This window comes from Suncus etruscus, chromosome 7 (assembly GCF_024139225.1).
Source record: "Suncus etruscus isolate mSunEtr1 chromosome 7, mSunEtr1.pri.cur, whole genome shotgun sequence".
In the NCBI taxonomy this organism is placed as follows: Eukaryota; Metazoa; Chordata; class Mammalia; order Eulipotyphla; family Soricidae; genus Suncus; species Suncus etruscus.
The window spans coordinates 16585515-16610590 of NC_064854.1; the positions used below are offsets into that span (position 1 = coordinate 16585515).

A 25076-nucleotide genomic window follows, 5' to 3' on the forward strand; every position below is an offset into this window, starting at 1 on the left:
GCCTCTAGAACAGGGGTCTCAAACTCAATTTACCTGGGGGCCGCAGGAGGCAAAGTCGAGGTGATCCTTGAGTGCAGAGTCAGTAGTAAGCCTTGAACATTGGAGGGTGTGACCCAAACAACTAAAACAAAACAAAACAAAACAAAAAAAGATTCCTCTAGGGCAGGGCCACAAAATGTTGTAGTTTGAGACCCCTGCTCTAGAAGGACTCCGCCCATTTTCAGCTTATTTTTTTTTTACCCCATTTTATTGCTTTTCTTTCCTTCAAACAAAACCACATAACTCGATTTATCGCCTCTTAAATAGAGGGGGAAACAAGGGAGGGTACCAGGACCAAAAAAATATATGATCACTAATAGTAAGCTAGACACAGAGGGGATCACTTACCCTAGCAGCCCGGGGGGGGGGGGGTTGATGGTGGGGATATGGGTTGCAGGAAGATAACGGGGGTGGGGGGAGGACAAATTTGGTGATTGGTATTCCCCTGATTCAATGTTAATATGTACCTAAAATACTACTGTGAAAGATATGTAAGCCAATATGGTCAAAATAAAAATTTAAAAAAAACTTGTTATGGAAGTTACTTTTTAAAATAGTAAAGTCTTATTTTTATGAAAAATGTCGGTTTTCACATTATTAGTATTTGCAATTTGTTTTGACTTATTCTGACACCTTAATTTGCTTTTGATTGATTTTTTTATTTTCTCACTTCCTTTCAATTTGATTAACTTTTCCTTGTACCACATGTCTTGTCTAGTGGTTTGTATGTTATCAGATACTTTTTCAGTATTTTCAGCAGTTGCTCTTAAATTGTTATGTCTATTTAGTTATATGCTGGTATGTACTCATTTAATATGCACTCACATGTTATTTAAATTTAGTTTTTTTCTTTTAGGGCTATGTCCTCCCTAAGGCATATATGTGTATATTTCAATCTTTCCTTTTTAATCTCTGCCTTTATGTTTATTGCGTACAAAATGGATATATAAAATGACAGTATGTATATTACACATACAATAAGGTATATGTATTATGTATGTTAAAAATTGGCAATAATGTGGAGAAAGAGAATCCCATATCTTATTAGTAGGCATGTCAATTTTGTAGTCCTTATGAAGAACTAAGGGGCTGTTTTAAAAAAATTATTTTTAGGGGTTGGAACAATAGCACAGAGATAGGGTTTTGCCTTGCACACAGCCAACCCCAGTGGACCTCAGTTCGATTCCTGACAACTCATATGGTTCCCCAAGCCTGGGGGACCCCGGGGGGCTATTTCTAACCACAGAGCCAGGATTAACCCCTGAGCACCACCGGGTCTCACCCAAAAACCAAAAACCAAAAAAAAAATTTTTTTTTCTTTGAATAGGACTACGATATGATCCAGAAATTCTACTCCTGGGTCTCTATCTGATGAAAATACAAACACTGAAAGATAACTCTACTGCCATATTCACTGCATCATTGATACAAGGCAAGCAGAGGACAACTTGCCCATCTCTACAAAAGAACAGAGAAAATATGCTACTTATATCCAATGATCTATTAATTTTTCCATATAAAAGGAAAACTTCAGGGCACCGCATAGTATCCTCTAAACCTCTGTAGGAGTGATCCCTAAGCTCAGAGCCAAGAGTGAGCCTTGGACACCATCAGGAGGACCCTCCCCTCAAACCTAACAATGTACAAATTAAGAATAAAATAAATTAAGGAAAACTGCATCACTGGGGACAATTAGTACGATGGGCTAATAAGAAAATAAGACTTTGAAGTTTTGCTCACAAGCAACCCATCTTCCTAAGGAATGCATGAAAGCAATCACTGTACATGGTGATCTGAGCATCACTTGACAGGACACTTGCAGAGCCCGCCCCTTCCGCCTTCCGGTTTTTGTCTTCCGTTTTCCGGCCGGGTGGTCCAGGAGGGGCGGGACTTCCGGCCGTCCGCGCGCTCTGATTGGCTGGCTAGCACGGCCGCCATTTTCAAACCCCGTAGATGGCGGCGCGCTCCTGACAGATTTGCCCGCCGGCGGAGGGTTGGCTCGGTCGGTCCCTCGGGCAGCGGGCACCGGACCCCGGACCCCTCCGCGCCATGGAGCCCGAGCCGGCGGCCGCGGAGCAGCCACGACCGCGGAGGAGAAGCCACCGGACCTCCGGGCTCGGGGCCGGTGACACAGGCGCGGGGCCTGCGGACACTCCTGGGCCGGCGCCCGCGGGCAGGTGAGGCGGGGCCGGGGGCGGGCTGGGACTGGGAGGACTTGGCAGGTGAAGGAAGGGGGACGGGACGGGCGGGGCGGGTGAGGAGAAATTGAGGGGACCGGTGAAGGGGGACGGGACAAGGACAGGGACGGGAGCCGAGGACTGGGACAGATGAGGGGGGCCGCAACAGGTGAGTCGCCATCGCCGCTGGGTCCTGCCCCTCCATGCAAGGAGGCTGGACCCCTCCTGAGCATCATCTATCTATCCGCCCGGCCAGTTCCTGATGGCCTGAGAAGAAAGGAGATGAGGACATCAGAGACCTGAGAGAAGGTGTGACCAGAAGCTGCAGGGGACTGTGCTTGTATTGTGTGTTCTCCCCCACCAGGAGCACTGGCTCTGTCTGACTCCTGAACCACTGAGTCACACACACACACACACACACACACACACACACACACACACACACACACACACCGGAAAGTGAATCCAGTCTGAGAATAATCAGAGACAGCGACCCATCTGACAGTCCAGCAACCCGTCTGACAGTCCTGGTGAGACACACACACACACACACACACCCCGGAAAGTGAATCCAGTCTGAGAATAATCAGAGACAGCGACCCATCTGACAGTCCAGCAACCCGTCTGACAGTCTGACAGTCCTGGTGAGACACACACACACACACACACACACACACACACACACACACACACACACACACACACCGGAAAGTGAATCCAGTCTGAGAATAATCAGAGACAGCGACCCATCTGACAGTCCAGCAACCCGTCTGACAGTCTGACAGTCCTGGTGAGACACACACACACACACACACACACCAGAAAGTGAATCCACAGTCTGAGAATAATCAGAGACAGTGACCTGTCTGACAGTTCTGGTGAGCCCAGATGCGACAGGAGGGAGAACTGAGACCTGCCTTCTTCAGGGCCCACCAGGGCAGAGCCTGGCAAGAAGAGACTCGTGAGGTCCCTCTGTGATACAGAAACTGGGGTGGAGTCAGCCCGAGAAAACACTGGAGCCAGACCCCAGAAGTGGCGTGCGTCAGATTTCGTGATGCCTGACACCATGGAAAAGGACTTTAAATTTGAATAAATGTGGTTGGGAGGCAGCAAAAAAATGATGTGATCTATATTTTCCAAACTTTACTATGACTTAGATGGCAAAGCTGCCAATTATTAGGGCATGATGTGAGAGTGGTAGAAGAGGCAAGTATTCCTATTTTGATTGCATTTTGAAAATTATGTTGACAGCCTTTGCAGATGGATTCAATGTAAAGCTAAGAGAAAAGGAATAAATGGTGATGACTGGGGTTTGGGCTAACCCTTGGAGTTCAAAGAAAACCCTCAGTTGAGATTTAGTCATATACAATTTTAGCACCCAGCCCACCACCAGTGTCGACTTCCCACCACCAATGCTCCCATACTCCACAACTCCCCACACACATGTGACCCCAACCTCTCTTGACAAACATATTACAAAGTTCAGTGGTTACAGTATAAAGGTCATGTTCTCAGTGTTTTTGAGCCTGTATTTTGGATTTATTGCTATTCTCCTTTCCCATATCACCAGTATAACCAAAGCCCCAACTCTTATTCCCCCAATTCCTGTTCCTTTTCTCATCTTTTTCCTCCTTCCCTTAATCACTTCCTTCTCTGCCCTTTTTCTCCCAAAAATCTGGAGTCAAAGGTCATTTAGACATACACACCCTTACTACATTACATTTCTTGCTTCTATTATTCTATATACCACACGTAAGGGAGATCATCCTGTGTTTGTATTTCTTCTTCAGGCTGACTTCACTCACATGGCATCTTTCTCTTACCAGATTGCATGATTTCATTGTTCCTTGCAGCTGTATAGTATTCTGTTTTGTGTATATACTACATCAACATAATTGATTCATCTATTATTGGACATTAGGCAGGTTTTGTTGTTGTTGTTGTTGTTTGTACTGGGCGATGTTCAGGGGTTACTTCTGGCTCAGTGCTCAGAAGTTGCTCCTGGCATGCTTGGGGGACCATATGGGATGCCAGGATTTAAACCAGGGTCCTTCCAGTGTTGGCCACGTGCAAGGCAAATGCTTTACTACTGTCCTATCATTCCAGACCCTAGGCAGTATTTTTAAAAACCTTCTTTAAGTTCATAATTATTTTTGGTTTTTCCCTTTAAGAAAAAAAATTTAATTAAAGTTTAATACTTGGCCTGGGGCAATTGCACAGTGGTAGGGTGTTTGCCTTGCATGCAGCTGACCCAGGACAGACCTGGGTTTCATCCCTGATAAGGTTCTGCAAGTCGGCCAGTCCCAATTTCTAAGTTCAGAGTCAGGAGTAACCCCTGAGTTCTGCTGGGTATGTTCCCCCCACCCCATTTTTTTTGCTCAAATTCAGAAAAACTTTGATATTCGAATGAAAGAATGGATAAATCCTAATTATTTAAATCCATGAAATTTTATAAAAAGGTGAAGTAAGGAGACTGGACAAAAGGAGCTGCTGGAGAGATCAATGAGCCAGGTAAACAGAAAGCAAGAAACCAAATAGAGAAAGAGCTAATGAGTTAGAGTGCATGCTTTGCATGAAGAAGGTACAGGTTCAATCCCCAGCGCTTTGTAGTGTGAACCAAAACCCAAAAATAATACTTTAATTGTAACAGGATGGCAAGAATCAGGTGACACAAAACTTGAACAGTCCTGTACCAAATAAACTTAATAGTCCTCTAGAGAACACTACCCCACGACAGCATATCTGTTATTTTCAAATACACATGCAGCATTCTACTCACTAGACTATTCAAGAACAAAACCTATTTATATACAGTTGGAGGTGCTCCTAGGTGGTGCTCAGGGCTATAGCTAGTAGCACTGCAAAGCTAGGGAGGTCCACGGTACCAAGGATTGAATTTGGGGCCTTGTGCATGCGAAGTACATACTTAAGCCTTTGGAAGTATCTGCCTAACCACCTATTTTTGATTTTTATAATTTTAGGCACTGATTTACAATACTGTTAATGATAGAGTTCTGTGTATACAACATTTCTCCGCCAAATGTCACACCCCACCTCAGCTCACCTACCATCCCCCCCTTCTATTACCTTTTTTTGGAGAGGATAAAATTCAACTTAAAGAGATATCAATAATGCAAAATATGTCCATCCACAATGGAATAAAAGTAGGAATCAGCATATGGAATCAGGAAATTTACAAATATATCAAAATGAAATAACACAGGTAAATAATGGATCAGTGAGCTCAAAGGAACTTGGGAAATAATTTGAGGCTAAAATATTATAGACAAAGAGTAAAATTTTAATGGATATAGTTAAAGCAGTGCTTAGGAATTTGTGCCTACAAATGCCTATATGATTTAAAGTGAAAATCTAAACCTACACATTAAACCTAAAACAAGTGGAAATAATAAAGTTGAAATTTAATGGTGAGGGGGCCAGAATTATTGTACAGCAGTAGGGCATCTGCTTTGCTGCTGACCCGGGACAGATTAGAGTTCGATCCCTGGCTTCCCATATGGGCCCCCAAGCCTGCCAGAAATGATTTCTGAGCACAGAGCCGGGAGTAACCCCTGAGTGCTGCTGGGTGTGGCACAAAAACCAGAAAAAAAAAAAAGAAAGAAAAATTTAATGGTGGTTTTTCATTGTGAAATAATTTTTTTTTTTTTTTTGGTTTTTGGGTCACACCCAGCAGCGCTCAGTGGTTACTCCTGGCTTCACGCTCAGAAATCGCTCTTGGTAGGCTCCGGGGACCATATGGGATGCGGGGATTCAAACCGATGACCTTCTGCATGAAAGGCAAACGCCTTACCTCCATGCTATCTCTCCGGCCCCCATTGTGAACTAAATATAATTATAATGCAGCATCTTTTTTGCTTTTTGGGCCACAATCAGTGACACTCAGCGGTTACTCCTGGCTATGTGCTCAGAAATAGCTCTTGGCTTGGGAGAACATACAGGACACCAGGGGATCGAACCACGTTTCGTCCTAGATTAGCATGTGCAAGGCTGATGCCTTACTGCTTGCACCACCACTCCGGCCCTGATATAATGCTGCATCTTATATGACTTGTTTTCTTTGTTAGTTGGAAGAATAACCTCACATGTCTAGTACGTTATTTTAAGACATTACAGAACTACCTTTGTAGCCACTGACATTTTTCAATTCAGATCTTAATTATGCTGCGGTAAAAGAAGGTTGCAACGCAAATTATCATCTGAAAAGATCAGTTGGTTTAAGAAGGGAGTAATGGAAGTCTGGGAAGTAAGTAGTACAGGGCTTGGTTGGGGTGCACACATGTACCCTCCTCAGCTTCAGTTCCTGGCAGCATGTGGTCACCTGAGTATTGATCTCCAGAATCCCTCAGCACTGCCAGGATTGGCCCTGGTGGTTCCCCACTCGAGACTGCTGAGCATTGCCAGAGTGGCCCCCATACCCCCTGAGAGCATCTCTTGGAAGTTAAGTTAGCCCCACCCCAGAGGGAAAAAAACGTGTGCTTCTCCTAACTCAAACTAGTATAAACATAATTGCTCAGAAATATGAAATGATGGGAAGAAAGTCCATTGGAGATCAAGAAATAGTTGGATGAGGTTAATAGGAAAAACAATTCATATGCCAAAGTTATTCCTTCAGCTACTGATTTTTTATATCTTGAATATAATTATTTGTATATATCAAAAGGATTGTCTAAAATTTATTGAGAAATCAAAACTATTATTTATTTGAACCGTTATTTAACTCCATTGGATTTTACTGGGTCTCCTCTAGAAAGCCACTTATCTTATGTTTTCAAAAATCAAAAGATTTTCCCACCAGGATTTAAAATAGCTTTGTATTTTGACCCTGACTAAAAAATAACTCTGCCTTTCCAATGGTGGGGTTCGTTCGTTCTTTCTTTCTTTCTTTCTTTCTTTCTTTCTTTCTTTCGTCTTTCTTTTTTTTTTTTTTTTTTTTTTTTTTGGCATCTATCATGTAATTTCTGGGCACAATTTGTTTTTGGAATTTTTTTCCCTGTGGGCATTCAAGATAAATAGATACTTGTTATTGAAATGGGAAAAAATAGTATTACTGTACAGCTGACAGTTAATGTTGGAAAAACTTTTGCCATTCGTTGGAAATATTTTTATGTAGTTTTGGGCTGTTTAAAATTCCTAAGAGCTATTTTTCTTTCCAGCAGTTACCAACTTCACTCAGGACCATATAGTCTAGTCTAGGAAATAAATGAATGGCTTGGGTTTTGTGTTCTCTTGTCTAATACCTGAAAGAAATGTTTTTGACTATTTCAGTGAATCTGTGATTTGTACTTTCTGAAAAATCACAGTTTCTGCTTTTCATTCTTCACTGATGCCATCTCTTTTTTTCTTTTTCACTATAAAGGCTGTACATACCCCTCCCCCAGTTTCTTCACATTTCCAATGGTTAATAGATCTTTGCCTACCCCGTTATCTATTGGGAAGTGGGAAGTGCTAGAACATGCTGGGGACTGGGATGCAAGGAGACTTTCCTTCCCCATCACCGTATGTCATACTACTTGGCCACCTTCTTGCAGATTGTTTCTGATAGTCACACTTGGAAGTCTTTGCTTTTTCCTGTATGAAGCTTCACTCAGCCTACCTCTTGAGTTAGTCTAAATACCAGTAAAGATGGCTGCTCCCCTTTCACCTTTACACTGAATCCATACCTTTTGCTTGTCATTTGGACTATCGTCATTTATTTTTATAAGGAGGATACATTTATCTTCTGAAAGCATTAACATGAAATATGATTTAACTGTTGAGCTGTGTTGTAACTCAAATGTGTAAATGTTTTTAGACAAAGATATATATTTTGTAAAGGTAAAGACAAATTTTTGCCAAAGGGATTCTCTATTTTTTTACATTGACTGAAAGAAGAAACCTCTGTCAACTTAAGTTCTAATGAAGTCAATTTCAGGGCATGGTGATGGATTGGGTTTAGGGTCAACTTCCAGCAGAACTCAGGGACTAATCCTGGCTTTCTTGGAGGTGCTCACGGCCATATATGGTGTATTTGAACTGGTGTTGGACATATGCCAAGCAAGTGCTTCACCTTCTGAACTCTCTGGCCCTTGACTCTAGTTTTATTCTTATTTGAGAACTTTGTCTCATATGCAGTTATTAAAAACATTTTGTGGGGCTGGAGAAATAGCATGGAGGTAGGGCATTTGCCTTTGCATGCAGGACTGTGGTTCGAATCCAAGCATCCCATATGGTCCCCTGAACCTGCCAGGACTAGCCCCTGAGCACTGTTGGGTGAGACCCAAAAACAAAAAACAAACAAACAAAAAAAACATTTTGTTTCATTAATTCAGAATTTTGTTTTGTTTTGGATTTATACCCACTTGTGCTGAGGACTTACTCCTGCCTCTGAGCTCAAGGACCACTCCTGGCCAGCTCAAGTAATCATGTGGGATGCAGTGGATTGAACCCAGGTCAGATAGGATGCAAGGCAAGCACCCTACCTGCTATACTATCTTTCTAGCCCCCTAGATCATAATTTTTAAAAAAACTTAGTGAATGAAAGTGATTTTCATAAAATTTAGATATTCTTTTTTTTTTTTTTTTTTTTTTTTTTTTGGTTTTTTTTTTGGGCCACACCCAGTAACGCTCAGGAGTTACTCCTGGCTATGCGCTCAGAGTTGCTCCTGGCTTGGGGGACCATATGGGACACCGGGGGATCGAACCGCGGTCCGTCCAAGGCTAGCGCTGGCAAGGCAGGCACCTTACCTTTAGCGCCACCGCCCGGCCCAAATTTAGATATTCTTGGGGGCCAGAGCACAGTATAGCATTTGATCTCTGGCACTATATATATATATCCCTAAGCATGAAGGGAATAAGCCCTAGGCACTGCTGGCTATGACCCAAAAAATAATATCTTTTTATTCTTGTTATTCAATATTAGTCATGAATGTTAACTATCAGACAATTTTTACATCTACTATAGTGTGTACTTTTTTTTTTTTTCGGGCCACACCCATTTGATGCTCAGGGGTTACTCCTGGCTAAGTGCTCAGAAATTGCCCCTGGCTTGGGGGGACCATATCAGATGCCGGAGGATCGAACCGTGGTCCTTCCTTGGCTAGCGCTTGCAAGGCAGACACCTTACCTCTAGCGCCACCTCGCCGGCTGTGTGTACTTTTTTTTAATATTTTTATTTTAGTTATAGTGGCTTACATATCGTTCACAGTAATATTCCAGGTACATAGTTACATTGAATCAGGGGAATTCCCACCACCAAATCGTCCTCCTACATCCACTCCCATCCTGCCTCCCATATCCTCCACTCTCCCCCCAAGGGCTGCTAGAATGCGTGGTCCCTTTTGTGTCTAGTTTATTACTTAGTGGTCTTATAACTGTTTGGTCTTGGTGCCTCCATTACTGCCCCCTCTAATTGGGAGGCAGGACTAGAAAGTTCAAGTTATGTGGTTTTGTTTGAGGAAGAGAAAAGTAATATAATGGGGTAAAAATCGACTACGCCGACTATGAGCAGAGACATTCTAGAGGCTCTCATCCTTGGTTTGAGGGACGAAGGGGGAGTGTGTACTTTTTTAATTTAATCTAGCCAATATAGAACTGGCTGGTCCGAGTGCAGTGATGTTTACAATTAATTGATCATAGCGAGTTACAGATTTCTTTGTTCCTGCTTCACTTGACTAGCCTGGAAGGAAGGAAGGAAGGAAGGAAGGAAGGAAGGAAGGAAGGAAGGAAGGAAGGAAGGAAGGAAGGAAGGAAGGAAGGAAGGAAGGAAGGAAGGAAGGAAGGAAGGAAAGAGGGAGGGAGGGAGGGAGGGAGAACTTTTATATTTTTGAATCATCTATGTTCGTAAAATAAACTTTGCTTGATTTGGCCAATTCTCTTACAGATATATTCTTATTTTGGTTATGAGTTGTGTGAAGACTCATTTTTGTGAATATTTTAAAATGCCCAGAATCTACTTTTAACTTCGTTTCACTTTGCTTGCCATCTTTAATTTGCTGTGATCTTGCATGGTTTTGAAATTGGGCAGGATGGTGTCCTTGGAATATGTGTAGTAGTCTCCATACTGAATGTCCTTCTGTTGGCTTTGATATTGACAGGTACTCCCTTCGGAGGGGTAGTTCCTTCACGTTTTTAACACCTGGCCCCCATTGGGACTTCACTTTGGTGAGTAGATAATTGTATTCTTTATTTTAAGATATTTTTAAGTCAAATAATTTTTTCATACAAATTTTAGTAGAGTTTTTTTAAGTCTCTTTCATATGTCATCAGAATTTTGATGGGAATTGCATTTGATTCTAATGATTTGTGGTCATTATCACAATGATAATTTTCCCATATACAAACATGGACCCCATTTCCTGGTGTCTTCTATTTCTTAGTAGTGACTTACAGTTTTTCATGCATAACTCTTTCATATCTTTTGCTAAGATTTCTAGTATTTGGCAGTTTTAGACAATATTTTTAATGGGTTTGTCTTTTTTCTTTCTGTATCTTCTAGTTTGTTGTTTGCCTATAGAAATGTATTGGGATAGATGAATTCTTTTTTAAAAGAAGGAAATTCTTCTTTATTTCTTACAGAAGAGAAAACGGAAAGAGAAAGATGATGATGTTGTAAGTCTTAGCAGCCTTGATCTGAAGGTAAGCCTCACTGCTGTCAGAGAAGAGTAGTTAACATCTCCAGATGGCATTTCACCTGTGCTCAAGAATAATGACTGCTTTGCTTTCTTTTTCTTCTGCATTTTAAATTGAAGATATCATTCTGTTCTACTTCTCTAAGAATAAGGAGAAATGTCTCAAAGCACTGTTGGCTCACAGTGGTCACAGGGTGGTCACAGACTCGGTTATCCAATAAGACCAGGCCCATGGTCCTGTGAAGGAATGGGGGACAGTGAGGTAGTGGGGATACTCTCCTGGGACAGCAGTTGCTGCTTCTGTGCTCTGACCTGCTAGCCTATGACAGCTGCACATTCCTGTGGAAGTTCCTGGATCTAAATGATGACTCTAATCTTCCTTAAAGCCCAAGAAGCCAAAGCATTCATCCTCAAGTAAGCTGTGACCTTCTAGTGCCTACAATTAAACAAGAGATACATACTTAAAACTCGAAGCCAGATTGATGATACAGTGGGCTCTTGCCTTGGACACAATCAACCCAGGTTCAATCCCTAGCCCCACATAAAGTCCACTGAGCCCAGTCAGTCAGCAGTAAGCCCTGAGCACTGCCAGGTAGGGCCCAAAAACAAAGACAGTATTTTCTAAAAATTACATCAACGTTTTAGAAAATCCAGCAAGCCATGTTAAATGTGTACCTGTCTGCTCCTGTGTACATATCTGTCTGAGAACCATGCTTAAGTGTTGGTCTTTGGGCAAAACAGTGTGAAGGTTACATTTTGTTTTAAACCACACATCCAAAAAAAGAAAAGTATTTCTTGGAAACCCTGAGTAATTTAGGTATAGGTCAAATCAAATCATATATAGAAATAGTGTATTTGCAGTTAACTGCATTAAAATCTATGGTTAGATCTCTCTCTTTTTGTTTTTGTTTTTGGGCCACACCTGGTGACACTCAAGGGTTACTGCTGGCTATGCACTCAGAAATCGTTCCTGGCTCAGGAGACCATATGGGATGCCACCGGGGATTGTCCTGGATCAGCCACATGCAAGGCAAACACCCTACCGTTGAGCTATCACTCTGGCCCCAAGATCTCTTTGTCTTTTTCAAGTCCTCTTTCTCTTCACCCCAACCTTAGAAATTACTAGTATATGTGATCAGATAAATCTTTTTGCCACTTTTCTACCTTCCCCCGAATAATTTTGAAGCAAATCTTGAACATTTATAATTTTGTCTGAAGAACCATTTCTTCAAGGAAGATACCGAATAATAATATGAGGACTTTTATCAGTCCTTGTTTGTTAACTGGGATAATATCTTTAGCTTTAATACATTTAATTTTATTTTACCTTTGATGTACATTCCCTATTTTGCCAAGGGCCACACCCATCATCGCTCAGGGGTACTCCTGGTTTTGTACTCAGAAATCACTCCTGACAGGCTTGGGGGATCATATGGACTGCAGGTATCAAACTTGGGTCCATCTCAAGTCAGCAGTTTCCAAGGCAAATATCCTACTACTGTGCTGTTGCTCCGGGTCCTACATATCCCCATTTTAAAAAATTGTTTTGCTATAGAGACAGCATATAGTAATTACAAACCATATTCTATTTCCTGATCATCAATCGTAATTTTGTAAGTAAATATGTAATGTATAATGTCTATACCTTCCTATGGTTTTGTTTTATGAAACTTACTTTGTAGCTTCAGGGTGCTGCCATCCGTGGCCCAAACCATGTCTGACTCTCCCATGTGATTACATGCTTATCACCTCTTTGCCAACGGCGACCCAGTTCCAGAATTCCATCCTGTGTGTCTCATCTTTAGGGCTGGACGCAGTTTCAGTGGCTTCTCCAGGTCCCTGCAGAAGTCAGACCCGAGGGGAGGGCTAATTGGCAGGTGCTTTGTTATAAGGTGTGGTCTCAGGGACCTGGAATGGGGAAGTGAAACATGGAAACAGCTAAGGCTGTCATTAGGAATCTGGTCACTGTGTAGGCAGCCGAGGCTGATCCTGCCGACCTAGAAGAACCCCGTAATCTATACTACACAATTGCTTTCTCTAAGGAGACCTTTATTACCACTTTCTGTGCTAGATTAGCTAGCATTTGCCTGGTGGAGTGTTGAATCCTCACACTATCAGGCTACCCATGTTGATGCAACAATCTAGTCAGTGTCTTAGAAGTTCCAGCGAAAACAAGTATCAGACCATGCAGTAAGGGGAAGAGGGCTGGGGCAAGGGACTGTCAGGTTTCCCTGCATGGCACTGGCTGCTGCCACAACAGCCCAAGGCAAAGGTAGACTAGAAAAGTGGGGAGCTGGGCACAAGGCAGCAGTGCTTTTGTTTGTAAGTGTGGACCTTTGATGAGTTTCAGGGGAAGTTCCCTCACAGCATCTTACTGGAAATTCTCTATTGGCCTTTGTGCTTGCAAAAAAAAATAGTCACCAGTAGGGCTGAGGAGATGGCTTAGGAGGGATCGTGTGCATTGCCTGCTGTGGGTAGCCTGGATTAAATCCCTAGATTCTAGGTTCTAGGGCCTAGAACCTAGTGGTCCCTGACCATCAGCACCATAGGTAGCCCAAAAACAGACCAGTAAGTAGCACCAGTATCCCATTTTAGCTGCCGATTGTATTGAACAACAACATGGCTTTGGCAGTAGCAGCTGGCTTAGTTTGTTGACTCTTCTGTTGATAATCTCTTTAAACACAACCAGTAGAAGAGCTAGGAGATAGTGCAGCAGTTCAGTTGTGTGCATCCTGCCAGCATTTAATTCCTGTCATGATGTAGTTCCTCCTATATCACCAGTGCAGCCACAGAGATGCCCAGCACTTTGTGGCCCAGGTCACCCCAGTACCACAAGGCCAAGCAGCATCAAATCCATTGAACTTCCAGCCTGGTTGGCCAAGAGGAGACCTGAGCTCAGCTTTGGTGCCTCCTCACCACCAATATTTTTTTTCTTTTTTCAGTTTTTGGGTAACACCCAGCAGCACTCAGGGGTTACTCCTGGCTCTATGTGCAGAAATCGCTCCTGCAGGCTCAGGGGACCATATGGGATGCCAGGATTCAAACCACTGTCCTTCTGCACGCAAAGCAAACGCCTTTCCTCCATTCTATCTCTCCGGCCATATCACCACCAATATTTTAAAAATTAAAATCCAGTTAGAATACTTAATTTATATGTGTGAAGTCCTGGGTTCAGTTTCAGCACCAGCTGTTGTGAAAACAGCCACCTCAAATATTAATTTCTTTAATCTCTTCTAGTCCAAGTATAACTGCTTCCCTCTTTTAGCTTATTGCCAGATATTTTAGAAATCTGGATTCTGAGTAGTTCCATTTTGTAATCTTTGAACCAGGTTTATTTTTTTTTTTTGAACCAGGTTTATCTTTGTTTTTGTTTTGTTTTTTGTTTTTTTGTTTTTTGTTTTGGTTTTTGGGCCACACCCGGCGGTGCTCAGGGATTACTCCTGGCTGTCTGCTCAGAAATAGCTCCTGGCAGGCACGGGGGACCATATGGGACACCGGGATTCGAACCAACCACCTTTGGTCCTGGATTGGCTGCTTGCAAGGCAAACACCGCTGTGCTATCTCTCCAGGCCCGAAACAGGTTTATCTTAAATAACATTTAAAATTTCTTTTTTAACAAACCTATTTTTAGTGAGACATTATATTTGTAATCTTGAACTTTAGAGTTTTAAAGTGGACCAGTTTTTTCTTACATTTAGAAAAAGTTCTTAAAATACTAAACTGTGGAATCTTTTTATATACTTGTATTTTGTTTTTGTTTTGGGGTCAAACCCAGCAACGCTCAGGGTTCCTCCTGGCTCTATGCTCAGAAATTGCTCATGGTGGGCTCGGGGGACCATATGGGATGCCGGGATTTGAACCACTGTCCTTCTGCATGCAAAACAAACACCTTACCTCCATGCTATCTCTCCGGCCCCACTTGTATTATTTTTAAATGGTTTACTTGTTCATATAAAGTTATACAAAGTCAGAGATAAAAAAATTACTTTCATCTATATTATTCTCAGAAGTTCCATTTTGTATGCTTTTTATCAATTGGGGGGGGGGGTGGTCGGGCTATACCAGTGTTACTCAGGGGTTATTACTGGCTCTGTGTTCAAAAATCGCTCCTGGCAGTATAATTTTATATAAATGAGTAATATAGAATTAAAAACAAAATGTTACTCTCATCCCTTTTTGGTTTTTGTTTTTTTGGGTCACAACCAGTGGCGCTCAGGTTTACTCATGGCTCTGTGCTCAGAAATTACTCCTGGCAGTACTTGGGGGAACATATGGGATGCCGGGATCAAGTCAAGGTTGACAGTATACAAGGAAAACATCCTTCCCGCTGTGCTATCACTCCTGCACATACACATATTTCTTTATGTATATAAGTATTATGTAGTTACATATTTAAGAGTCAAACATCACAGTTGCTCAAGTTGAGAAAAACACAGGCTGGCGTGTGCTTTTCCCTGTGTTTTCATGTAGAGGGCAGCAGAACTTAGCTTTTGTTTCTTACCATAGATGTGGCATTCCAACCTAACTTCTGAAGGCTGGATGGTTTCTGTTCCAGACTAAAAAGGAAATAGAAGTAAAATCTACATCAGAGTAATGACTATTCTTAAACTCTTCATTTATTTCTAAGTTCTATAATTTTATTTTCATATTAAAAGGAGGAAAAGGGGCGGAGTGGTGGCACAAGCAATAGGGTGTTTGCCTTGCATGCACTAAAATAGGACGGACCGTGGTTTGAACCCCTGGTGTCCCATATGGTCCCCCAAGCCAGGAGCAATTTCTGGGCACATAGCCAGGAGTAACCCCTGAGCATCACCAGGTGTGGCCCAAAAAGCAAAAAAGGAAAAGAAGTAGGTTAACAGTTTCAACTGTAAATAGGAGAAAATATGTTAGAATATCTCTCCCTTATTAATATTCTGAGAAAGCATTAAAATGAATTACAAGCTGAACAAAGGCTCTAACTCAGCCTGGCCTTTATTATTTTGGGGGATTTGAGTCAAACCTGGTCTGGTCATGGTCAAGCACTACTGGCTTGATGCTCCTTCCAGTGGTATGGAGAGACTGTGTGGTACTGTCAACTGAGCCCAGGACTCCTGCATGCAGAGAACATTCGTCTGCCCTTTGAGCCATCTCCTAGGCCCAAAGCCTGATCTTAGAAGAGCATAGTTTACCAAACATTTTCTCTTACAAAAAAAAACTACAATACTATTTTTAGATAATGCTGTTCTTTTTATATTTACGACTTTAGGTTCTATACTAAAACAGTTAATATTCTTCTTTGTTTGGGGGCCATACTAAGGACATACTCCTTGCTTAATGAAGCTTAGGATCACTTCTGGCCATACATCACTATTCAAATAGTTTTCCTTCTCTTTGTTAGGCTTTTGATATATTTAACTCCTTTCCTTGGCTTATGGCTTTGTTTCTGTCCTGTTTCTGTTTTTTTTTTTTTTCTTTATGTTCTTTTTCCATACCGCTTCATTCCTTTGGCATTCCTCTCAAGTTAAGCCCATTAGCCCCCGTTTTCTCTCTTTGTTAACTAAATCAACATACAGCAAATATGAAACATATACCTTTAAGTCTGAGAAACAGGTATGGAACTTCAACACTTGACTGAACTGAGAGGTTGCTAGGGGGCTGGGAGACTGCTTTGTGGATGGACTGAGGCCTTGGCACAGCCAGGTGTATGTCTCCCCATCCGTCCTCCCCCCTAGAAAATGAGATAGAGGAAGAAAAAAAAAATGACAAAACTCCCTTTAGTCATCAGAGACCGAAAAGTTTTTCATTTCCCGTATTTGCGCTTAAGTCCAAGTCAAAGCCTAAGCCCGGCTAATGTCCTGGAGCCTTTTATTCAATGCACCTTTTAAACATTTGCTGCCTTTCACATGGCCATATTGCCATTATGGGTTCCTTTGTGGGCTCTCCGGATCAAGTGCCCCTTGGCCGCCTCGAAGCGCTGTCATAGGTATCCGGAAAGCCTGATACTAGACCAAGTTTCCTCTCTCCCTGCTTGTGTCGAGAAACCCCAAACCTGTTGCTGCCGACCTTTCCCTGGCGGGAAACCTGAGCCGGGAAGGTGCGCGCGGCGTCGGGTCACGTGCGTGTCCTGGCCCTGCCCCCGGCCCGCCCCCGGCCCCGAGCCCTCGCGCTGGGCTCCCGGGCCCGCAGAAGCGTCGGGCTGGGCTGGGCTGCGCAGGGCCGGCGGGCGGGCGGGCAGGCAATGGCTGCCAGGGCCGGCTGAGCGCAACACACCAACCCGCCACCCGTGCGCTCGCTCTGCGTGCCCCGCCGCCACGGTCGCCCCAGGCCGGGTCTCGGCGTGCAGCATGGTGGCGCACGACGAGCTCGGAGGTCTCCTGCCCATCAAAAGGACTATACGCGTCTTAGATGCCAGCAACCAGAATGTCCGCGAGCAGGAGGTGAGCGCGGTGGGAGCTGCTGTGGGTCGAGTCCGCACTGCAGAATCGGGGTTCACGCCGACGCGTGCGGAAAGAACTGAAGTTTGTTGCTCCGTGTGCTCGAGTTGGCCGCTTCTCGCCTGCTAGGTTGCTTGGGGCTTGGAAGTGGGGGGTTGCGCGTGTGCTACCCAGGCTGAAGGTTACTTTGAGATGTAAGACAAAAATAAATATTTCAGCCTTTTATGCTAATGCTAGTCAACTGTTTGCCACTAAAATTCCATCTGGTGTCGTGCTCGCTTTCATTTTTCATTCCATACCCTGATAATAAAAAGTTTGTTTTGTCCTCCCCTTTTGCCCAAACGAGAATATTTACGCGTGTTTTCTTAGGTGGCAGTTTCTGCCGTCCTCACTTTCACTGCCTGAAGCCATATTTGGTTTTGTTTTTTTTTATTGTCCTAAGACTATGATCACTTTCCAAAATGGGTGAAGTGACTTTTATGCCATCTTATTTCATTTTGATAGATTTTATTCGTACTATTTAAATGGCCATTCTATTTAACTGCATGCTGCATTACTCTGTGGCCATAATTATGACTTCTGTGAAATAGTATTTCTAGATTCAGTTAACTATATGCTGCTTAATTGTGGTGTTTTTGCGCGTGTACGCATATATCCATTGACTTAATTATGCATATTATATGTTGTCCATCACATAAACCTCACTAAAATTGCACTGTTTATATACCTTGTGTGAATGGCAAAATAGTCCCATTTCTAGGTGGTAATACAGTTTGTGATGTGCTTCAACTTTAGTTTTTGTTTAGTTGGTTGGTTTTGCCTTCCGAGTTTCTCTAAATATATAAGCGTTTCTTGGAATGGAATAAGTAATCTGTGGTTCTGGGTGTGATCGCAAAGACTAATCACTGTTTGCGCCATCACAAACAAATATTTATTTGGTTCCAATGCCAGGACACTTCGGTCTTTAGTCCCAGAACCATCTTAGATCAGTAACTCCTCTTGGTGGTTTCCAGGACTAAGTTGAAAAGGGGAAATGTCCTTTGTGATCATAATTTAGTCTTATCTTTTTGCAAATAACCTTTTGAGTTCTTGCCAGATAGAGAAGTTTGTTTATCCATTAACCAAATAAAATTAGCCCAGACACACTGGTTTTTCTGAAATGCCTTGATTTGATTGTCTATGGAAGAAATCTGAGACTCTGTCCTCCTGCATGAGGTCATAAGTAGGAAAAACTTGGTGCCAACAAAAAACTAATTTTGAAATGGCTTTTTTTTTGGTGACTGCTTTTATGTGCAAGGAGTAGATTTTAATAAAAGGTTTAAAACAGGTTTGAATTTTGTTTATAGTCAGAAATATTTTAAAGCCTAAAACTTGCCTATAAGTAGATAAATAACATCTATTTTTCAGAAACTCAACCTCGAGAGATTCCCTGTTCTCTTGCATGTGATTGCCTAATCTAGTCTGGTTAAAAGCTAACCTAAATAAACAACAAAACTTTATATTAGAGGGTGTTGGGCTTTTTTTCCAGTCCGAGTGAACTTTAGCCCCAGTAAAGTTCACCACCCTGGAAAGAAGTTCCTGAACATAACGCAGTATTGTGGTTAGTCACTAGCTTACAGGTATCTCCTGAAAAAAGCAAAGCATTTCTCATCGTAGCTTCTGGCCCTCATCATAGTGTTATTAACAGGCTCCAAAAATAAATAAATAAAAGCAGGAACAAAGGTGTGATGTGCACCTTCTTTGGGGCGTTAGTAACCTAGGCCAGCCCCTTCCTGCTCTCCAGCTCCCCTGCTCACAGAAGGGCCAAGAGGGGCATAGTGCCAGTTCTCTAAAACCTTTAAGTGTCTGTTTATGACTGTGCAAATGTTTGAATTTTTGACCGGGAAGCCATGATAACTAAAACACTTCACCTGGACTGCTAAAGAAAACCATTTTTGTTTCTAGATCCTAAATATACATTTTGTTGCTGCCTTAGAGATGATCCACTGAAGGGCTAGAGGGATATATACAGCAAGTAGGGTGTCTGCCTTGCACACTACCCACCTGGGTTCAATCCCTGGCACCCCTCGTGATCTTCTGAGCCCACCTGGCATGATCCCTGAGCACTGTGGTGTGGCCCAAAAACAAAATAGCTGACCCACTCACTGAGTGCCTGATCTCGGTCTCTTCACAAGAAAATGTTGTTTGTGATATTCTTTCACACACTTGTCTTCAAGAGTCAGCAGTATGCCTTGTATAGGTGCTGCCCTAACATCTCATACTTGTTTGTTTTCTTGGTTTGATATCAGGCCCAGTGGTGCTCAGGACTTAGTCCTGGCTCTGCATTCAGTAATTACTCCTAGAAGTACGGAGGACATATGGCATGCTCAGGTTCACACCTGGGTTGGTTGCATGCAAGGAAAGGACCTTCCCCACTGTAGTATCTCTCCAGCCTGTAATACTTTTTAACTTACTAAAATTGCACCTTTGAAATAATCAATGCAAAAAAAATACTGTGTCTGCGAACCATTCATCACATATGTCCTTTTGTGGGAGCCACACCCAGCAGCACTCAGGGATTAGTCCTGGATCTGCACTCAGAAATGGTTCCTGATAGGTTTGGGGGACCACATGGGGTGCCAGGGATCAAACCCAGGTCCGTCCTGTGATGCCCTACCGCTCCGGCCCCTGCGAATATGTCTGTTTTATTCACACACACACACACACAGACACACGCACACACACACACACTACTTTCTGGCCACACATACACACACACACTACTTCTTTCTGGCCACACACACACACACACACACACACACACACACACACACACACGTCCTGTGATGCCCTACCACTCTGGCCCCTGCGAATATGTCTGTTTTATTCACACAGACACACACACACACACACACAGACACACACACACACACACACACCCTACTTCTTTCTGGCCATGGTATTTTAGGGGTCTCATGCTCAGCTAGGGGGTGTTCTTATATTTCAGTGTTCCATTAGGTAGACTTAGAGTAATGTGTTCTTTGTAAAGAAGTGAGATTAGAGGTGGGTTTCAAATACTGTGGAACCTATTTAGCACCAAATAATGCTGAACACCATATCCTGCCCACCCCCCCCAAGAAACTGTCTAAACAAAACCCACATTCACTTCGGAAAGACGGTTTACATTTACACCTAATTAACTCAAAAGACTGGCTTGCGTTTTAAATACACATGATTTTGAGTGGGAAATTAGTTATACAGTAGCTGATCCTATAAAGATAAGACTTTGGGAGGGAAATGAATTTAGTTTTTTAAGTTAGAAAATGTTTATCAAGAATTTCTTTGCTTCCAGCTGGAGACTGAAATCCCCTGGGAAGTACACCTTCGCAAAGACATTCAAATGAAGTAGTGCATAATTTACTAGGATGTCTGTTTTGTTACCCTCGAAACAAAGAATCGGACTTAACTTTTTTTCCCCCAAAAGTGGGGCAGAGCCCTGTGACCACGGCTTTGTCAGATCCCTCCAGCGTATGTTCCTTGGGAGGTGATGGTATCTCCTGCAGACAGGCCCCTCTGTGGCGCCTTGGCTAAGGAGAAAGGAATGCCTGCTCCAGCCCGCGTGTCATGCCGCCTCACAGATGGTGCTGCACAGGCCTTCGCACATGTCCTTCTGGGTGTGGTGGGGTGTCTTTGTCACTTTGTTAAGCCATTGTCCAGTAATGGCTCTCTAGCCAGTGTTTTCCTTAGGAGTTAACTCCTAGAGGGCTGGGAGAGGGCCCCCAACTTCATCTTCTTTGATAGTAAATTTCTCTCTGGAGAACCTGTCACTCTATTCCTAATCACTGAGGGGATTCATTTTCCTTGATTCCCCTGCCCCTTGTTTGTGTTGCTCTAATTCTGTCAAAGAATCTTGAGAAAAGATGTCTTCACCCTTGTTTTATGCTTCTATATTTTGAACAGTACCCATAATTTAATAACTGTTTCTTCCGAATTTGTGCACATTTTTCTTTGTTATAAATAAATGCTTAAGAGATTGGCACTTACATAGAAAGAGAAATGTCCATGCCTAGGATCAGTTGCTGTTGTGAGCCTTTAGAGGAGACCCTCTGTTCACCCCCATTCTCAAGACTCAGGGCCAAGACTGGCCTGCGCTGAGCCCTAACTCTGTGCATCAGGATGGGGCTGACCTGTTCGTTGACCAGTTCATTCACCGGCTATTCTAAGCATCACTGAATAAAGTGACAATCCTGGGGTTTACTTTGAAGTGACCCAGGGGAGGTTAAGGACCAGTGTTCACACCTTGTTGCCTCTGAGTGACAAGTCAGTCCTGGGACCTGTTATGCCATTCCAAGCTTTTGTGTGTTTGACTGGCCTTTCTTAAAGTGCCATTATTTTTTTTTTTTATTTTTTTTTTTTTGGATTTTGGGCCACACCCGGCATTGCTCAGGGGTTACTCCTGGCTGTCTGCTCAGAAATAGCTCCTGGCAGGCACCGGGGACCATATGGGACACCGGGATTCGAACCAACCACCTTTGGTCCTGGATCGGCTGCTTGCAAGGCAAACGCCGCTGTGCTATCTCTCCGGGCCCTATGGCTTTATTTCCCTGAAAGTGAAGCACTTTACAATAAAATACACATATATCTTTTTTATTATTTTATACCGTTTGATTTTAATAAATGTTTGCTGATAATGCTTTTAATGTCTTAGCATTTTCAAGGTTCCCTGTTTCTGCACTTTATAATGCACAAATAATGGTTTATGAGAGAGCTTAACTTTGTCCAAACTTGTTTGCAATTATTACACCAAAACCCACATTTTGTATAATCTGTTTTTGTTTTGACAGGAGCCAAGTAATAAAAGAGTTCGACCTCTGGCTAGGGTCACATCCTTGGCGAATCTGATCTCTCCAGTAAGAAATGGAGCTGTCCGACGCTTTGGTCAGACAATACAGGTAAGGGGGGTGGGGTTTTAGGGTGGTTAGTGACGTAAGGGCCTTTCTACAGAAGCCTGAAAAAGAGGTCAGAAAAGTTTGCATGTTTGACTGAATCATGTTTTCTTCTGGGCATATACTTGTTAGGAATATTACTACCAAAATAATATATGAATGATTACTTTGTTTATTATATTGATACATAGTCTCAGGCAATTTATTTTCCAAATGTTAATTTAGACTAATAAATACTTTAGAATGATAGAGTGAGTCTTGAATAATTTTTGGTGCTTTGAGAAATTTCAGAACTATGTTTATTCTTGGTTTTAAGAACCAAATTATATATAATATATATAATTAAATATAATATTATAATATATATAATTATAGACTTCAAATCTTCTCTTTAACTTTTTATTTTCCTTTAAGTCCTTTACACTTCGTGGTGACACCAGGTCTCCAGCTTCTGCCCAGAAGCTGTCAAGCAGGTCTACAGTGCCAATGCCATCCAGGAGGAGAAACAGCACTCTGTGGTCAGAGATGCTGGGTGTCGGCATGAAGGAGTCTCTGACAGCCAGAGAAATCAAGCGTCAAGAGGTGCGCCAGATTCCACAGTTGCGGGGCTATGTTACTTTCGGGCTTGGTGGTTTTTAAACATGGTTTTGTTTTGCCACAAGAATTAGGGCACACTAAGATGGCAAGATCAAACTGCACTTTTGTATCCAAGCACCAGTTTGCAAGACTTGCTGAGCATATGTCATCCAACATAACAACTTTAAGTGATCAACTCTATGGAAGCCTCATTTGAGATCGCAATTCTCTCATTTGCAATGTCATATAAATCATAGTTTCAAACTGAGTCACCTTTTTTACTGATTATAAAGCAAATTGATTTTTAATTGAATTACCATATACACAGTTACAAAGTTCATGACCGAGTTTTATTCAAACAGTGTCCAACACCCATCCCTTCACCATAGTACATTTCTTGTCACCAATATTACCAATTCCCACCCTCCCCCTTACTAACTCTATGGCAGTTTTCTTTCTCTTTCTCTCTCACGCTGAGTCACTTTAAAAAAAAACACCATAATGGTAAATATCAGTTGTATAAAGTTTACCTTTCTCAGAAGAAGTGACCAACCTGTTTTGTTTGCTGATCATTTTTAGGCAATATATGAGATGTTTCGAGGGGAACAGGATTTAATTGAAGACCTCAAGCTTGCAAGAAAGGTCAGTTAATAACTTTACTAACTTCCCAATTTTTTCTTTCATATTTTACAAAATGTAGCTGATATTTTTCTTACCTTTGGAATTAGAAAATAGCTGCTGGAGAGTGCTTATTTTAGATTATCTTCAGACATATCTCTCCAAATGTGAACATGAGTGAGAGTTCCTGGGGATTAACATAGACTTTAGTTTCTTTATACATAGCAAATAGAATCCCTGCCAGCTTTTGTGTCATTAGTTATGCTTGTATGCAAACACAGATCTCTCATCCTGTTCATTTGCTTCTCTGTGTGACACTGGCAGGCCTACCATGATCCCATGTTAAAGCTGTCAATCATGTCCGAAGAGGAGCTCACGCATCTGTTTGGTGATCTAGATGCTTACATACCACTGCATGAAGGTAGATCTACCACATAATGTCCAAACTGCTTGTTTTTAAGGCTAAAGTTCTGGCTTGGCTACTGCATGATTTGTTCAAAAAACCCATCTAAGGGTGTATCTGCTATTGTACATTTCAGATTTGTTGGCAAGAATAGGAGAAGCAACCAAGCCTGGTGGGACAGTGGAACAGATTGGGCACATTCTTGTGAACTGGGTATGTGGCACACTGTTCACTTCGAAGAGCTTTATACAGATATGCCATATTTGGAATTTGTGTTGAATATTAGATTTGATCTATTAACTCCAGTCTATAAGCAGATAAAATACAGCACCAAAGCCATTAAAACAAGTAGCCTTAAGTAACAGTCTGTTTAAGAAATACAAATAAGGGGCCGGAGAGATAGCATGGAGGTAAGGTATTTGCCTTTCATGTAGAAGGATGACGGTTCAAATCCTGGCATCCCATATGGTCCCCTGAACACTGCCGGGAGTGACCCAAAAAAAAAAAAAAAAAGAAAGAAATACAAATAATACACTTATGTTTTCAAAGTGTCCATCTTGGCAAAATTGACAAATATTGTTACCCACTTCATTCTTTTAGGTATCAGGCAGGTTCTCAGTCTGTTCTGGGGGCTCAGTGGGATTCCATGAAGGAAGGTAGTTCTCTGCATTTCGCATCCAGTGAGAAAATAGTCCTAGAGATAAATGGCCCCGGGTGGGTGAGATGTGACAGTAACACTCATGTCCTGGGAATGAGGAAGGCACCTTCTCATTGAGCTTGAGGGGACTGGAGTTGCCAAGGCTTCAGTGCGTGTCAAGTTAGTGCAGTTAGAGAGGAGCCTTCTGATGTTGCCCCACATGTACTCCTCCACTAGCATCTGCTGCATTTTTATAGTTTATTAAACTTCCAAGAATGGCTGTAAGTTTTGTGTTCCTACACTTATGGATTAAACCATAATCAGAATTTCTGCTGCTTTTTTTTTCATTTTCTTCTACAGTTGCCAGGCTTAAATGCCTACAAAGGCTACTGTAGTAACCAGCTGGCAGCCAAAGCTCTTCTTGATCAAAAGAAACAGGATCCAAGAGTCCAGGACTTCCTCCAGAGATGCCTGGAGTCTCCCTTTAGTCGGAAACTGGATCTTTGGAGCTTCCTAGATATTCCTCGGAGTCGGCTAGTCAAATACCCGTTGCTGTTAAGAGAAATTCTGAAGCATACTCCAAATGACCACCCTGATGTTCAGCTTCTGGAGGAGGCTGTAAGTCAGGGGTCTCGAGCTCAATTTACCTGGGGGCCGCAGG

General features: G+C 42.4%; 1 protein-coding gene across 2 annotated transcripts in view; it reads left to right on the forward strand.

Moving 5' to 3' along the window:
• Positions 1-2038: 2038 nt before the first annotated feature.
• Positions 2039-25076, forward strand: part of NET1 (neuroepithelial cell transforming 1) — a 29038-nt gene continuing 6000 nt past the window's right edge. The window contains exons 1-9 of one of the 2 annotated variants that reach the window (XM_049776306.1): positions 2039-2216; positions 10310-10376; positions 10791-10850; positions 22080-22187; positions 22596-22763; positions 23337-23399; positions 23700-23796; positions 23915-23991; positions 24776-25033. In XM_049776306.1, the coding sequence (XP_049632263.1) occupies positions 2089-2216; positions 10310-10376; positions 10791-10850; positions 22080-22187; positions 22596-22763; positions 23337-23399; positions 23700-23796; positions 23915-23991; positions 24776-25033 (1026 nt within the window). In that variant the 5' untranslated portion in view covers positions 2039-2088. Of the gene's footprint in view, positions 2217-10309; positions 10377-10790; positions 10851-17142; positions 17260-22079; positions 22188-22595; positions 22764-23336; positions 23400-23699; positions 23797-23914; positions 23992-24775; positions 25034-25076 lie in introns of those variants that run through there. The other variant, XM_049776307.1, reaches the window with a different exon arrangement.